This window comes from Myxine glutinosa, chromosome 1, assembly GCF_964187855.1.
Source record: "Myxine glutinosa chromosome 1, kmMyxGlut1.1, whole genome shotgun sequence".
Lineage (NCBI taxonomy): Eukaryota > Metazoa > Chordata > Myxini > Myxiniformes > Myxinidae > Myxine > Myxine glutinosa.
This window is the reverse complement of record NC_136261.1, coordinates 47,714,387-47,731,355: the sequence shown is the minus strand read 5'-3', so window position 1 is coordinate 47,731,355 and position 16,969 is coordinate 47,714,387. Positions and strand designations below refer to the sequence as shown.

The 16,969-nt window shown below is 45.7% G+C and overlaps 1 protein-coding gene and 1 long non-coding RNA gene across 5 annotated transcripts in view; one reads left to right on the top strand and one right to left on the bottom strand.

Moving 5' to 3' along the window:
• Positions 1–220: 220 nt before the first annotated feature.
• Positions 221–15,716, bottom strand: LOC137423528 (uncharacterized). Its single transcript, XR_010983734.2, has 2 exons — positions 15,076–15,716; positions 221–2,174 (listed from the first exon to the last, which is right to left on the bottom strand). It is a non-coding gene; the product is annotated as an uncharacterized LOC137423528 (long non-coding RNA).
• An 11-nt stretch (positions 15,717–15,727) lies between these two features.
• DAB1 (DAB adaptor protein 1) overlaps positions 15,728–16,969 on the top strand; it is a 97,356-nt gene continuing 96,114 nt past the window's right edge. For 2 of the 4 annotated variants that reach the window (XM_068110773.2, XM_068110765.2), the window contains exon 1: positions 15,728–15,942. In XM_068110773.2, the coding sequence (XP_067966874.2) occupies positions 15,795–15,942 (148 nt within the window). In that variant the 5' untranslated portion in view covers positions 15,728–15,794. Of the gene's footprint in view, positions 15,943–16,204; positions 16,503–16,969 lie in introns of those variants that run through there. The other 2 variants (XM_068110779.2, XM_078771356.1) reach the window with 2 other exon arrangements.

Genomic DNA, 16,969 nt, shown 5'->3' with positions numbered 1-16,969 from the left:
AAACGCAAAGTTGGGTCTCGGGACCAAACCTCGCTCGTACCTAATTCCTTGTGCCGCCACGGAAGCGAGGAAACAAGCCTTGCACGAGCCACGTGAGGTTTGAGTACGCTGAGCGAATTGAGTACCACGTGGTCCGTGCAGTCTTAGTTAGTGGAACCCGATTTGAGCGGTTCGATTCGTACCACGCTTAGCCAATGAAGAAACCACAGAAACGATCGAATGGAAGAAAGGAAGAACACAGGTTTAATTATTTCCACATGTATGAACAATGATCGGGGACGCAGAGACACAGGGCAGCACTTAATCAATCTGATCTTATTCCCGGGACTCGGGTCCGTCACACTCACAAAGGGAATTGCAGATGGGTAGATTTTCAGCCAACGTGTCGACGTGGTCGTCCAGAGACAGCCCCTGTCCGGCTCTCCAGGGTCCCAGCATGTCCCATGAAGATGGCAGCAGGCGATGGCAGGCACCTCGTGGCGTGTCTCCCGAACAATGCAGCCGATGAGGTGGAACGGTAAATGTGAGACTCTCAGCGCAGCTGGCGATTACACAGCCGTTTTTCACTCGTGCGTCTTAATTCACTGCATAGCAAATGGCCTCAAACCCAAACGAGCGTCACTCATTAATAGCGCGTCTTTCAGTTCATGCACGTCTGGCTGCGCCCGCGTATCTTTTACAGTTCTCTGACACTGACAACTCCTCTTCCTCGATCCCTCCAAGTTGGTTAGTGCATGCGAGTTCTCCCTGGGCAAATCCTTTGTTCATCAGCGAGAGTCCTTCTCTCTCATCAGCGAGTCCTTTCGAGCAGTCCTTTCACCAATCCTTTTCGCGCGAGTCCTTTCGAGGGCTTTGTGCAGCGGGTTATATAGCTATGCCCCCGAACCTTCTGGAACCCCCTCGAACTTTCTTACCACGCTCTGTGACGCAATGCCGCCGCCACCACCTCTGAGCCCTGATTGGCGGCTCGTGCTTACCGTCAGCGCTTCTGCCGCTCCGCCTTCGGCTCCGCCCCGACCTTCCTAGCCTGTCTCATGTTAACTCGCCCAAAATGAACCAAAGTTAGCGCAAAGGGGCATGAGGCTAGGGTAGCTGGAAAGTCGGTAGAAGTAGGGCCTATTCTCCTGGCTCTACTCAATGCAGAACTAACAATGGAAAAGGACTAAGCTTACAAATACTAAGACATAACTATACTATCGCGAGGCTACATGTTGCTTGTGTGACTAACTATGAGGGGGAAATTTTAACCTTTATTAAACTCACTGTACAAACTCAAAACCACAACACTGCCCCTCTCCCTCGTCAGACTCGTCCCCGAGTCAAACCTACAAAAACTGGAACGACCGGTTTTGAGAAAGATCTCGGACTAACTTTTAATTACATGTGACATACAGATGTGGTTCCCCCTAACATTTACTCTAACCCGTGTGTGCGACAGTTTTACAACACTAAATATGTCTCACCCACTGCGTTGAGTCGCTAACTAACAGACTCACGCCCACAATTAACCGAATTGTGGAATGGTTTTCAAACTAAACATAAAGCCGGTGGGCAGCATTTTTATATACAAGCACAAAACCTAACCTTATTTACAGTTCTACGACCCAGGACCTGTCCTTTTTGGAAAGAAGATTGGAGGGGAGAGAAAGCACAGCAAAGCACAAATACACATTTCAAAAGTCAATTCACATTTTTGCTGCTGGTGTCTTGCATCTTCTATCTTCTGTGTGCACATATCGAACCGGCAAGTCCCCGGACCGGCATACAGGCCATTCCTGCTCTTCAGGGCCACATAAACTTACAATCTTCTAGTCCCGAGCACACAATAATAAAGATACACAAAAACTGTGTTTATTTATTTGCCAGCAGGGCCAACCCTATGTGGTCCAACTGCGTGACATTGATGCCACTCAAAACAAGTGGTCCGAAGATGCAAGGTGAGTTTGCAGCAAAATGCTACACAGGTGAGGTGTAAGGCCACAAAATCTGTGGGCCATGAGTGTAATATGTGCAGCAAAGTTACAATAAAGGATACGGCAGCAAAGTGCCACGCAGTTCAGCTGCACAGATGTAGCAAAGTGCAGCAGGGTTGCTGCACAGATGTAGCAAGGTGCATCTGCACATGAATGCTGCACAGGTCGATGGTGCTGCACAGTTCCACCTCCAAAATGGTCCTGGGGGGGGAGGAGAGACAAAGCATGACCAGCAAAGCGGAAAGGGCACAAAGGTACACAGCAATACAAGGTAATGCAGCATGAGGGGCACGGAAGAGCGAGCAGAGCAAGCTCATCCCTAACCGTTCGTACCCCCCAACGTCAGCTTACATTACCCTGGCCATTCCTTGTATTTACAAATTCAAATTTGTCTCTGCGTCTTGTCTCCCATATCCCCCTCTAAACGAAATTCGTCTCCCAATCCCTCCCAGGAAGGAAGGAATGGAACAAACACAATGTCCCATTACGTCATGTTGTGTCTTGCTCACTCAACAGTTCACTTGATCTTGGTGCGGTGCTTCATCCTCCTTGGTGAATGGATGTGGATGGCGCGAAGGGAATTCTCTCATCCTAAATACTCTACTGACATTTACTCATTTTAAATACCCAGGGTTATAGCCTGCCAATCGGCCATCTTTAAACTATGTGGTTCTAAAAACCGAATTCCCATTGCCCACCTGTGATGGCATCCAAATTTGGGTCTCACTCCCCAATTTTTCACTCTGTGCCCTTGCACAATTTAGGGGCTGGGTCATGTGGCTCCACTAGCAGGTCCAACTCCCTGCGCACCTCCGCCACTGAAGTCGCCACCTGAGCTTACCTGCTCCTGCGACTACCTAAACTGGGGAAGGCCCCTCCTGGCACTTTATCCCCTGATGCCCTCCTTGGCATTGGGCTACCTGGGTCCTTCCCTTGGATCCTCGGGCCCCACTGAACAACTCACAACTACTCTGACTGGCTCCCAGAGCCTACATGCGGCCTCACCTGGCTGACAAACTACCAGTGCCAGAGTGCCCCAGTAACCACACACACCAATTAAGCCACACGCCCAGCCATTTCACCGACTCATGCACCCAACCAAAGCACTACTTGCCGCTACCTGCACCACAAGTGTCAATATCCAAACAATTTACCTAAGCCCTCTACCTGACTTTACACTACCCCCCCCCCCCCCGGGCTTTCGCGAATGGGTTCCACTCTCCCCCCCATTCAGTCCTTCGCACCAAGCATTCCACACCATTTATTCGCACACCAATTATTTCACACACCCTTTGTCTCGCACACCTTTTGTGCTCCCACACCATTTTCCATACACTTCAAACACAATTCCATTTGTCTCAATACAAATTCTCAAACCCACAGCATCATCAATCTATCTGCTTTTCCCCTAATACTCGTGCTTCCCCGTCATCCCATTAAACTAAGCACACCCTTTGTCATTAACATCCATCTAATCTCTCTACGTCCCCTCTACAGTACAAATGTCACTACTTAAATCTTTTGTCTTCTACTGTCATCTAATTTCCTATCAATTATCCTAGCCATCCCTCGGCTAGCTTCGGTGCCCCATGGAGGTATCCATCGCTGGCCCAACATGTGCCTGTCACTGCCATCCCCCTCTAATGCTCATGAGCCCAGAGTGAGGAATGGTAAAACTACCATTGCTACATGCAGGGTACCATTCCCCAACACTATTGCCATTCATCCACTACACTGGATCCTCTTTGTGCGGAAATACGTCGTCACAGCTCGGCTTCGAAAAGCCGAGCGATTCATGCGGGTGTTTAGTCTGCTGTAGGTTGGGTCCGTCTGTTTTCGATCCAGGGGAGGAGGCATGGAAGGGCCGAGGTGCAGCGGCCCATCCCTGCACGGGGCCTCACGGTCCCACGCACGATGGCCCAACCGCCCACGGTCGGAGCACCGCACCTGCCAGGGGGCGCGGCCCCGAACTCTCCTACCTCCCCTTGAACCTTGCCGATCACCTTTCCCGCCATGGCGCGGCACCAACCATACAGGGCGGGGGCCGGCGCGAATCGTGCATGTCGGTCCTTGTGACACGGCCGTGGCATCGATCCCCGCCGGTCCCTGCCGCACCCAACTCACCGAGGGCTCACGTCGGCTATCCATCACGCTAAACGCACTCCTGCACACTCTGTACAACACGCTCTGGTGTGCATTCTCTCTCACTCTCCTCGGCCATCACACACTCTTTTTCCATACACCCTTCTCGTGCACATTCCGTCATACACTCGCACTCTGGTGCACACTTTTCTCTCGCATGTGCGCCATTCGCCCTCATACACCGCACCATGGACCTTCCATGACCGCCCGGGTTTCGTCTCGATCCCAAGCACGCCAAAACCCTTTTCCCGCCAAACACACTCCCACTCACCTTAGGGACCTCCTTCTCCGGCAGCAGCACCTGCAAACTTTTATTGGGGTTAGCAAGCACGGCATCACGGTGCAAATGCAGACTATGTGCAAATCCCATTTCTTCCCTCTGTGCTCTATCCTCTATTTCGGCCATCTCTTTGGCCCCAATCATTTCTTCTTCAATTTGAATTATTTCTTTTTCTAGCTCAACGACCGCCGGCACGCATAAAATTTCCTTGTCCAATTCGGCGGCCGTCGGCTCTTTTACACCCCGTGTCGCGATTTCTATCCCCTCAGTCAATTTAGCTGTGCTCTGCTCGACCTCGCTCTCCACGCGTTCCTCACATCGCGTTACCTCATTGCGTACCAATGCGACCTCCTCGCTCAACCCGAGCCCAATGTCCTCCCACATTTCTTTTATTCCCCGGATGTATTTGTCACCCATTTCGTTCAATTGGCCACCCATTTTCCTTTCCAATTTTCCCATGTTACATCTTGCTTCGTCCCTCATTTCTTTCAATTTATTTTCTTGGGTGTCCATTTTGCCATTCAGTCGATCCCCCTCCATTTTTATGGATGCCTGTATTTGCGCCATAAATAATTGCATGTACCGTGGCACCGCGGGCTCCGCTTCCATCGCCATGTGGCCGCCATTTTCTACCCCTGCTGCCGGCCCTTCTTCTGCTTCCTCCTCTTCTACCAATTCTTCCCATGGGTCCTGGGTCATTAATTCCTCCTCTTCATTTACCTCATCTTCTACCGCCACCGGCATTCGACTGTCTTGACTAGCCATGGTACAAACTTAAAATTTTGGTTTTTTAAAAACTAAATTTCGTCCACTCGCAATTTCAAGTGCGTGAAGTGCACTCCAGATCCAATCCTCCACGACACCAATTGTTATGGCCAATATGTAAAATTGGTGTCCAAAATTTTGTCTAAAAATTTTGTCCCAGGTTCCAAATCCCCACTCCTGAATGCCAATTGTTACGGTTCTATGCCACCCTTCTTCCCCTTACCAAGGGGGGATTAATCCCCTTGTTCTTTCTGGGCTTGACAGAACCGAGACTTGCAACGTCCCTTCCGGGCAAACGCAAAGTAGGGACTCAGGACCAAATCTCGCTCGTACCTAATTCCTTGCGCCGCCACGGAAGCGAGGAAACAAGCCTCGCACGAGCCACGTGAGGTTTGAGTATGCCGAGTGGATTGAGTACCACGTGGTCCGTGCAGTCTTAGTTAGTGGAACCCGATTTGAGCGGTGCTATTCGTACCACGCTTAGCCAATGAAGAAACCACAGAAATGATTGAATGGAAGAAAGGAAGAACACAGGTTTAATTATTCCCACACATATGTACAATGATCGGGGACGCAGAGACACAGGGCAGCACTTAATCAATCTTATCTTATTCCCCGGACTCGGGCCCGTCACACTCACAAAGGGAATTGCAGATGGGTAGATGTTCAGCCAACGCGTCGACGTGGTCATCCAGAGACGGCCCCCGTCCGGCTCTCCACGGTCCCAGCACGTCCTGCGGAGATGGCAGCAGGTGATGGCAGGAACCTCGTGGCGTGTCTCCCGAACAACGCAGCCATTGAGGTGTAACGGTAAATGTGGGACTCTCAGCGCGGTTGGCGATTACACAGCCGTTTTTCACTCGTGCGTCTTAATGCACTGCATAACGATCGGCCTCAAACTCAACCGAGCGTCACTCATTAATAGCACGTCTTTCAGTTCATGGGCATTTGGCTGCGCCCGCGTATCTTTCACAATTCTCTGATGCTGACAACTCCTCTTCCTCGATCCCTCCAAGTTGGTTAGTGTGCGTGAGTTCTCCCTGGGCAAATCCTTTGTTCATCAGCGAGAGTCCTTCTCTCATCAGTGAGTCCTTTCGAGCAGTCCTTTTCGGGCAGTCCTTTCACCAATCCTTTTTGCGCGAGTCCTTTCGAGGGCTTTGTGCAGCGGGTTATATAGCTACGCCCCGGAACCTTCTGGAACCCCCTCGAACCTTCTTACCACGCCCTGTGATGAAACGCAAGGCCACCACCTTTGAGCCCTGATTGGCGGCTCGTGCTTACCGTCAGCGCTTCTGCCGCTCCGCCTTCGGCTCCGCCCCGACCTTCCTAGCCTGCCTCGTGTTAACTCGCCCAAAATGAACCAAAGTTAGCACAAAGGGGCATGAGGCATGGGTAGCTGGAAAGTCGGTAGAAGTAGGGCCTATTCTCCTGGCTCTACTCAATGCAGAACTAACAATGGAAAAGGACTAAGCTTAGAAATACGAAGACATAACTATACTATCCCGAGGCTACATGTTGCTTGTGTGACTAACTATGAGGGGGAAATTTTAACCTTTATTAAACTCACTGTACAAACTCAAAACCGCAACAATATATATATATATATATATATGTATATATATATATATATATATATATATATATATATATATATATATATATATATATACATATATATATATGTATATATACACTGTATATATACTGTAAATATATATATATATATAAATAAAAAATATATAATGGCTGGTTTATGCAGCAGGAAAGAATACATAAAATAACAGATTTGGAAAAGGATTTTAAATAGCCCACATGGACGCTGGAGAGGCAACTATGGTGGTTTGAGGCATGGAGGAGGATAATGTGGAGGCATTAACAGACTAATCTGAGGTGCACAGCACATTCAGGGGGTTATTAAAGGTAAATAGCCAGAATGAGACATCTTAACAGGACACACCTGACCACTGTATGTATGCTATATACATTCTCTTTGTGGATCGCAACGAGTTTGCATGTCCTCCCAAATTGCTTATATTGCATCTATTATTTCCAATGCAGGTAATAATTTGAAGCCTAATTGGATGATATAACACAGTCGAGTGGATGTTATGACAAGCTTGTCGTTGCTCTTTTTTATTTTCTTTGGACAGGAAAAAATAAATAAACAGTGCAGAACATATATTGTATACTGTATTCAGACGCCAGTACTGCAGTGGGTGCCAGAAAACAAGCCACATCACCTATTGCTGCATGCATTTTGACCAACAGGAAATGCCTGTCACACATGAACCTGTTTGTTGTGCACAAAACACGTCTGGGAGCAGCCAGGCACAATTTAAATAAAAAAACCGCTTCTGGCTACAAAGTTCCTTAGGCTCGGAATTGTGGAGACCAAATACTTTTGTCAATTTCAACTTATTTCTTAGAGAAAATTGTGAATTATTTGAAAAAAGTGCAAGGGTGCCAATAATTTTGACCACGACATATATATATATATACAGTGCATTCAGAAAGTATTCAGACCCCTTCACATTTTTCACATTTTGTTATGTTGCAGCCTTATGCTGAAATCGTTTAAATTCATTTTTTCCCTCATCAATCTACACTCAATACCCCATAATGACAAAGAGAAAACAGGATTTTAGAAAGTTTTGCAAATTTATTAAAAATAAAAAACAGAAATATCACATTGACATAAGTATTCAGACCCTTTGCTATGACACTTGAAATTTAGCTCAGGTGCCTCCCATTTCTCTTGATCATCTTTGAGATGTTTCTCCACCTTGATTGGAGCCCACCTGTGGTAAATTCAATTGATTGGACATGATTTGGAAAGGCACACACCTGTCTATATAAGGTCTCACAGCTGACAATACATATCAGAGCAAAAACCAAGCCATGAGGTCGAAGGAACTGCCTGCAGAGCTCAGAGACAGGAATGTGTCGAGGCACAGATCTGGGGAAGCCTACGAAAAAATCTCTGCTGCATTGAGGGTTCCCAAGAGCACAGTCGCCTCCATAATTCTTAAATGGAAGAAGTTTGGAACAACCAGGACTCTTCCCAGAGCTGGCCGCCCGGCTAAACTGAGCAATCGGGGGAGAAGGACCTTGGTAAGAGAGGTGACCAAGAACCCAATGGTCACTCTGGCTGAGCTGCAGAGATCCTGTGTGGAGATGGGAGAAACTTCCAGAAGGACAACCATCACTGCAACACTCCACCGATCTGGGCTTTATGGCAGAGTGGCCAGACGGAAGCCTCTCCTCAGTGAAAGACACATGAAAGCCTGGTTGGAGTGAGTTTGCAAAAAAGCACCTAAAGGACTCTCAGACTGTGAGAAACAAGATTCTGTGGTCTGATGAAACCAAGATTGAACTGTTTGGCTTCCGTGGGGGTGAGCCACAATATGTTTCTACTGATATTATTTAATGATATCATATTATCGAGTGTGTAAGGAAAGTTATAAATATTTAATAATACATTAAATCCTATTGCGAGTAAAGTTGGGATAAGTGATGTTGCATTGATGGGTTGATTGACTGCCTGGACGCAACTGAGGTTGTGGATCGACTGATTTACCATCAATTGATGTGGATCCATGATCGAGGTTGTGGATCCGCCGTTTGGAGAGGTCCTGGGCTGAAAGGATTGAAACCTCGAGGAACAACGGTGCCCAGCTGATGATCCATGCAGTCGGGAAACGAGTCAATTGCTTACAGGTTAAGGCTTTTGCTTTAGGTGGAGAAACTATGTTTGAGGTTTACAATTTAAATAAAGTTGAATATGGGATGTTGTGAAATTAACATAATTTACAACAATCCTTTAAATTATTTATATTTAAGTTTAGGAACAACCGATACTGTACAATTAATTAAGTGTGTGTGTGTGTGTGTGTGTGTGTGTGTGTGTGTGTGTGTGTGTGTGTGTGTGTGTGTGTGTGTGTGTGAATAAAAGAGAGATAGAATTGTGAGGAACAGAAATGAAAAAACGAGGTGTGTGTGTGTGTGTGTGTGTGTGTGTGTGTGTGTGTGTGTGTGTGTGTGTGTGTGTGCGTGCGTTACATCCACTGCCACTGTACTAACAGGAAATCCTACCAACCCGACTCCTATCATCCATGGATATTTCTCATATTCCCTTTATGTCCCTGGGACCAATTTGCATTTAGGAAGACCACAATTATGGTTAACCATTTTGAAATTGCCACTCTTTCGTCTTAATACTGAACACACCACACACAGCACGTGCACAATGAGCCTCGTTGAGCATTCTTAAGCAATTCAGAAAGTCCCGCGTTCACAGATATGATACGTGATATTCCCGACTCAATCGTTTGTTGAGTTCTGGAGAAAAGACAGAGCAGCTGCTTCCATATAATTGTTTTAATGAAAACTTGAGTTCTGTAGTGATTTCGTGCAGAATGCACCATATGTCAAGCGATGGCAAGAGATATTTACATTAATGTCAGAGCAAATGATATTGATGCACTTCCACTGAATCAAGTGCCACAAATACTCAAGAGAGTGTCTTGAAAAGTACCATTTTTCATTGGTTCAAGAGGCCATTTAAATAGTCTAAGTATGTTCTGTACTGCAGTTGTTTGGACAAAAAAAAAATTCAGGACAATCACCATCATCATTGTGTGTGCTGCAAGTGGCGACTGGTTTGCATCGTTGCTGGGAAGGTGGGCTGTGGCATGCCTCCTGTGAGGTATCTTTTAATTTGTTTCGGGTACATGCTGGCCATAACTCGCCTACTCACCGTGAAAAACACTGTGGGATCTTTGTCGTTCATCAACAATTTATTGGTCTTGGACTGTTTGTTGAGAGGCTGGAGTCACCCATTCGAATACCAGGGCCATTGTAGTCGATTCGGCTTGCATCGAAGCGGCCAAACAAAGTCATCATGGTGATGTCATCAGCCACTTGATTTTGGAGAGGTACGACAAGGTATTTAACGCAGGAAGAGGTCAATAGGCCCATCAAGTCTGCGCAATTACACCAAAATTTCCGTACCCCCCTATCCCCACTACTTCCAGATACCTATCCAACTCAATTTTAAAACCATCTACTTGACTGTACTGTCACTATCCTTACAGGTGGACCATTCCACGCATTCACCACTCCCTGAGTGAAAGACTCCTGCTTCACCACCATCCTAACTTTCCTCTTAAATGGTGACCCCCTTGTCCTGCCCTGCCCTCTCCTTTCTGCTGAAAAATTATTCTTCACCGATTTTGTCTTGACCCTCCATTATCGTAAGCATCATTATCAGATGCCCTCACAATCGCCTCCTTTCTAACATCTCTTCCATTCAGAAGCTCCTCATCGCTTAGCCGAGTTAGGCCCGTTCACCGATCGAGTCGCTCTCCGCTGCACCTTGTGTGGGACAACTGTGTCCTTCCTCAGATGTGGTGACCAAAACTGTGAAACTCTCCGATTCTCCAAGCGAAAGTCTCTCCAAACTCTCCGATTCTCCAAGCGGAAGACACTTGGAATCTTTTACATCCGCTAGCTAATGCTAGTAGGCTGGGACAGACCAGGCTTAATGTCCACACGAAGGACAATGCACTTTGTGATATAAATCACTGCAGCGAAGAACCAATTTGACAGTTTATGCTCGCGTCAGGAGTCTAACCCAGACTGGACAGCTCAAAGGTAAGTTTGATACCTCTGCACAATCCTGTTGGACATCCATTGTGTGCTAATGTCCTTGCAATTCACTTAATGGTACACTGATGTCTATTCATGTCTTTCTCCTGCATGTGATTTTTGTATTAGCTCCTCCAGGAACCATAGATCATTGGGAAAACAGCAAAACAGTCTAATGGGAATGAAAGGAATAGACGATGCAATGGCCGAAGGAATGAAGGTAAATGAAATGCATTTGAAGTTGTCGATCTGAACGCTAATCGCATGGCATCTGCTGAAGGGCTGGACCCTAGGGATGGGAATTACTTCATTCCAGGAGCAGCACGGCCTTACTGCAGAAGAACCTGATTGATGATGTAAGCTTTTGTAATCCTGCGCGACCATTGCAAACCCCATTTTGGGTGGTTGTTCATGATACTAAGAGATGGGATGTTGATGTCAGCTTTCACAATCCTCCATGACGATTGGAAATCATCTTTATGGGCAAAAGCATTTGTGCAAAATGGTACCCGTGGTAAAGTCCGTGACCTCTCGCCGATAATGACTGAATGTAGAAACGTGTCCAGGTCAATGTTTGAAATGCACTTTCTCTTTGGGATTTTTGTCTTCGATGATTTATGCTGATCTCTCTCTCGATCTCACATTGGTAATATCCCTGCGATTGAGGTACCGTGTCTGGGTTGTCTCTCGTTAGGTATCTGGAAGTAGTCGGGATGGGGGAGCAGCAATATGTTGGCATGATTGTGCAGACTTGGTGGGCCTATTGACCTCCTCCTTCATTAGATACCTTGTATTTCCTCTCTGACATCACCATGATGACTTTGAATGGCCACTTCTATGTAAGACGAATCAGCCACAATAGCCCTGGTATTCGAGCGGGTGACTCTAGCCTCTCAACGCCGCACCCAAGACCAATAAATTGTTGATGACTGACAAAGATCTCATGATTGCTTTCATGATGCTTAGGCGAGACAAGACCCAGATAAGTGTCCTGCAAGTCTGTTTGTCTGCCTACAACCGTCAGTTTATGAAAGAGGAACAACTTGATTCCAATTGGCCAGACGGAAGCCAAACAGTTCAATCTTGGTTTCATCATACCAAATAATCTTGTTTCTCACAGTTTGAGAGTCCTTTCGGTGCTTTTTTGCAACCTCCAACCGGGCGTTCATGTGTCTTTCACTGAGGAGAGGCCACTCCGTCTGGCCACTCTGCCATAAATGTGTCTCACTGAGGAGAGGTCTGGCCACCCTGCCATAAAGCCCAGATCGGTGGAGTGTTGCAGTGATGGTTGTCCTTCTGGAAGTTTCTCCCATCTCCACACAGGATCTCTGGAGCTCAGCCAGAGTGACCATCGGGTTCTTGGTCACCTCTCTTACCAAGGCCCTTCTCCCCTGATTGCTCAGTTTGGCCGGGCGGCCAGCTCTAGGAAGAGGCCTGGTTGTTCCAAACTTCTTCCATTTAAGAATTATGGAGGCCACTGTGCTCGAGGGAACCTTCAATGCAGCAGATATTTTTTGTAGGCTTCCCCAGATCTGTGCCTCGACACAATCCTGTCTCTGAGCTCTGCAGGCAGTTCCTTCGACCTCATGGCCTGGTTTTTGCTCTGATATGCATTGTCAGCTGTGAGATCTTATATAGACAGGTGTGTGCCTTTCCAAATCATGTCCAATCAATTGAATTTACCACAGGTGGACTCCAATCAAGGTGGAGAAACATCTCAAAGATGATCAAGAGAAATGGGAGGCACCTGAGCTAAATTTCAAGTGTCATGGCAAAGGGTCTGAATACTTATGTCAATGTGATATTTCAGTTTTTTCTTTTTAATAAATTTGCAAAACTTTCTAAAATCCTGTTTTCTCTTTGTAATTATGGGGTATTGAGTGTAGATTGATGAGGGAAAAAATGAATTTAAACGATTTCAGCATAAGGCTGCAACATAACAAAATGTGAAAAAAGTGAAGGGGTCTGAATACTTTCTGACTGCACTGTGTGTGTATATATATATATATATATATATATATATATATATATATATATATATATATATATATATATACACCTCTTTTTAGCTCACCTGGATCGAAGTTCAGGTGAGCTTATGCGATGGTGCGTCGTCTGTCCGTCCGTCCGTAAACACTTGAAACTTCTTCTCTGAAACCGCTGATGGGATTGTGACCAAATTTGGCACAAGTTATATTTGTTGTGTTGTGACTAAAGTTTGTTCACGGCATGAAATAAACAATTTGGGATCTAAGGGGGTTTACCGGGGGTCAAAGTGCATCCAGGTTTGACCCCCCAAAATAGGTATTTGCTCTTTTCTCTGAAACTACATACACAATTTCAATGAAGCTTCACCACAACCTTTATCACCCGTCATGTACCAAATAGAAAGATTGGGGTCTGAGGAGGTATACAGGGTGGAGGGGGGGGGGGGGGGAATTTTTTTGGTATTTTTATTTTTGGGTACCCCCAAAATAGGTATTTTTTTGGTCTGTATGTTTAAAGTCTTAGGATTATGTTAGTATGATTCTACATGCTGCCTTGTCTTCTGGAAACCATTCAAATTGTTTTAAATACCTTTATTCAGTGCAGTATACGGTTTATTCTTCCAGGTGAGTGCTTGGAGTATGATTGCCCCGTGTTTATTTTAGAGTCTCTTTTGTCTAAATCGTTGTATCAGCTCTACCTATTAGGCATGAGAATATATATATACACTACTGGTCAAAAGTTTTGGAACACCTCAATGTTTCGAGTTTTTATTGAAATTTACGCAGTTTAATGTCTCAATGTAGTCTGAAATTAAGCATAGAACAAATAAACAATTGGAGATAAAAAATAAATCATGGAATCATTTTGTTTAACAAAATTTAATTTAAATTTTGGACTCAGCAAAGTAGCCACCTTTTGCAGATATAACCGCCGAACACACTCGTGGCATTCTTTCTACAATGGAAATCAAATATTGTTCGGGAAATTCTTCCCAACACTGTTGCAGAAGTTCCCACAAATGTGTTGCACTTGTAGGTTGCTTTGCTTTCACCCTTCTGTCCAGTTCTTCGCAAACCAGCTCGATGGGGTTTAAGTCTGGAGACTGTGCTGACCATTCCATGATTTGAAGCCTACCGTCTTTTTCTTTTCCTCGTCGGTAGTTTTGACATAGCATGGAGGTGTGTTTAGGGTCATTATCTTGCTGCAGGATGAAACCCTGACCAACAAGGCGTATACCAGATGGTATTGCATGGCGCTGCAAAATGCTGTGGTAGCCATTTTGGTTCAGGGTGCCAGTCACTTTGTGCAAGTCGCCGACTTTGGATCCAGCAAAAGAGCCCCAGACCATCACGCTTCCTCCTCAATGTTTGACAGTTGGTGTCACACACTGAGGAACCATCCTTTCGCCTACTCAACGGCGTACAAAAACTCTGCGTGATGAACAAAAGATTTCAAATTTTGATTCATCGGTCCATAAGACCTTCTTCCAGTCTTCAGTTGTCCACTGGCGGCGCTTCATGGCCCAGGCAAGCCTCTTTTTCTTATTTTTCCATCTTAGCAATGGCTTTCTTACTGCCACTCGACCTGTCAAACCTGCAGCTCGAAGTCTTCTCTTCACAGTTGAAACTGAGCCTTGCTTACTTCGACCAGTGTTAAGCTGTGCTTGAAGCTGTTGTCCTGTGAGCCACCTATCACGCAAGCTGTTGACTCTCAGAAACTTGTCTTCTGATTCTGTTGTGGCTTTGGGTCTGCCAGACCTCTTCCTGTCAGAGTTTCCTCCAGTTTCCAATATACTATGTCCTGCAGTGCAATTTTGTCCAAATAATGCTTCAGAGGGTGTAATAACAGTCTGTTCCAATACTGCTTTTATACAGACAGGGGGTTTGGAATCAAGTAATCAGCAGAGGTTGGGACACCTGTAGGAATTGTTTGTATAAACTTTCAAGGCTTAATTTACTTACATTGCTGCAGAACAGCTGAAAGTTGTTAATCCATTACTTGTTCTCTGAAGAAGACCTTTTTTACAATATAACTGTGCAATTTACATTATTTCCCCGTTTTTGCTAACCTAAACTTTTTTTTTAACCTCCAGCAGTTTACTGGTGACTTTTGTACCATTTCAGGTTATTCACTGGACTTGAATTGCTTAAATTTCAATAAAAACTGGAAAAATTGAGGTGTTCTAAAACTTTTGACCGGTAGTGTATATAATGTGTGTATGTCTTTGACAATCCTCTACTAAAAAGGAACAGACCTTTACGTTTTTCGCATGCCCCTTACCGTTCATCTTTTGCAGGTGTTCGTGAAAGAAAACGATGAAGGGCTGAAGCGTTTTTTCGTTTCTTTCTTTGTCCGGGGCAAGTACTCGAACAAACAAACGGAGAAGCCATGAAAGAGCCCGCTTTTTAATATTTCACCAACAAAGCCACAGCGGTCATGGAATCTGGAAATCCCCTGCCGCCACTGTTTGTGTCCCACCTGATATGGTGGTGAAAATGTCATGGTTGTGCAATGTGAGTCAGAAAGATGTTTTCCAGGTGCATATCTGAGCAACCACAGGTGTGTGTTAGAGCAAGCAATGGAGATTGGCTCGGTCGCACCACCGTCGCGATTCCTTCAGGTTTGATTTTAAACTTTGTCATATAATAATATAACAGCCACGCAGGTGCTCTGATCCAATATACCTGCACATCCCCCAGCAAGAGGCACCTTACCACGAGCGTGCAGGTCCGCAGCATCAATATCTCTGAAGCATCAATATCTCTGAAGCATCAATATCTCTGAAGCTGTTAATAAGCAAATCACAGGAACCCAGCCAGGTACAGGTGGGCAGTAGCAAGTGTCACACCGAGTACAGTACCACCTGTTGCTCCGGATACCTGCAGTCCTTACTTGTTCCCAGTTGTTCAGAAACGGTTTGCACAGCCCATGGCTCAGCACCAAGCACCGATAAAGCGGAATCGAGCACCCAGCACCCATGATCCGACACGTACCCATCGATGAGCACCATTAGCGATTGTGCATTGCGGGCCCGTTCGCAGGCGGTACCTGCGGCAGGTGTCAACGCCATGTCTAACGAGGCTGGACCGCAGCAACCTGCGGAGCTGCACCTGGGCCGAGTGAGCACCAAAAAGGAGAGACGGAAAGGTGAAAATGTTTCTGTGTAATGTTCACTCAATTCTTCTTGATGTCAATTACAAAGTCGCCCATGTTGGATATATTCATTCTTTTATTATTTATTATTTTTAGCATTTTTTTTTTCTTAAAGAAAAATTCTTTCTTTCATTCATTCGGAACGAGCTGACGGCCCAAAGCGGTTATAGACCAGTAGTTGTGTTATAAACGGCGGTGGACGGAAATTTTAGACTAATGTGAACTTCACCGAAGAATAACGCGACGTTTTGACGTCATAGATTAAGCGACGATTGTTCGTGTCGGTGATAAATATCGCGCACGTTATAATTACCTGCAGAGGTCCAAAGTCAGTTGGAAAGTGACGTAGCGCAGTGGGCGTGGCCAGAAAAGCGCAAGCGCGACACAGGTGTGCGGGTGAAGGTGGGAGAAAGGGCAGAGGAAAAGGTGCTGGAAGGAAAAGAAGAGGGTGTATAGGAAGAGGGTGTACAGGAAGAGGGTGAACAGGAAGAGGGTGAACATCCCAGGTGGCTTGTCCGCATCGAAAAAGCGAAAGGAATTCGATATGACGGGAGGTGAGCGATCCCATCGGAGTCCCAAAACGCAATTGCGGGATCTCGTTCCAATGAATTAATTAGTTATTTTTTACATTTGCTAGTGTGAATGTAAAATTTGATGTTCTTTACTTTTTAGGTGTAAAAAAGTTGTTTAACACCGAGATTAAAGTTTGTTTTGTTTAAAAAAGTTTTTCCGAATCCATCCCTCGATCCCAATTCCCTCCACATCCCAGAGTTCCTTGGCTTTTGAGCAAAGTGCGAGGCTATGTTTGGGATTTGGGAGAGTCAGTTATTCTTTCTGTCCTCGATGTCGATGTTGAACGATCGCTCATGTTTCCACATCCTCTTCCCATCGTTCCGTCCATGAAACTCTCGTGTTAACGATTACAGGAAAACCATATGGGGTTTGTACCGACGATGTTAGCCATAAAATGATGGAAGGAAACTCGGGAGTATAATATACGTATATGGCGTGGACGATGTGC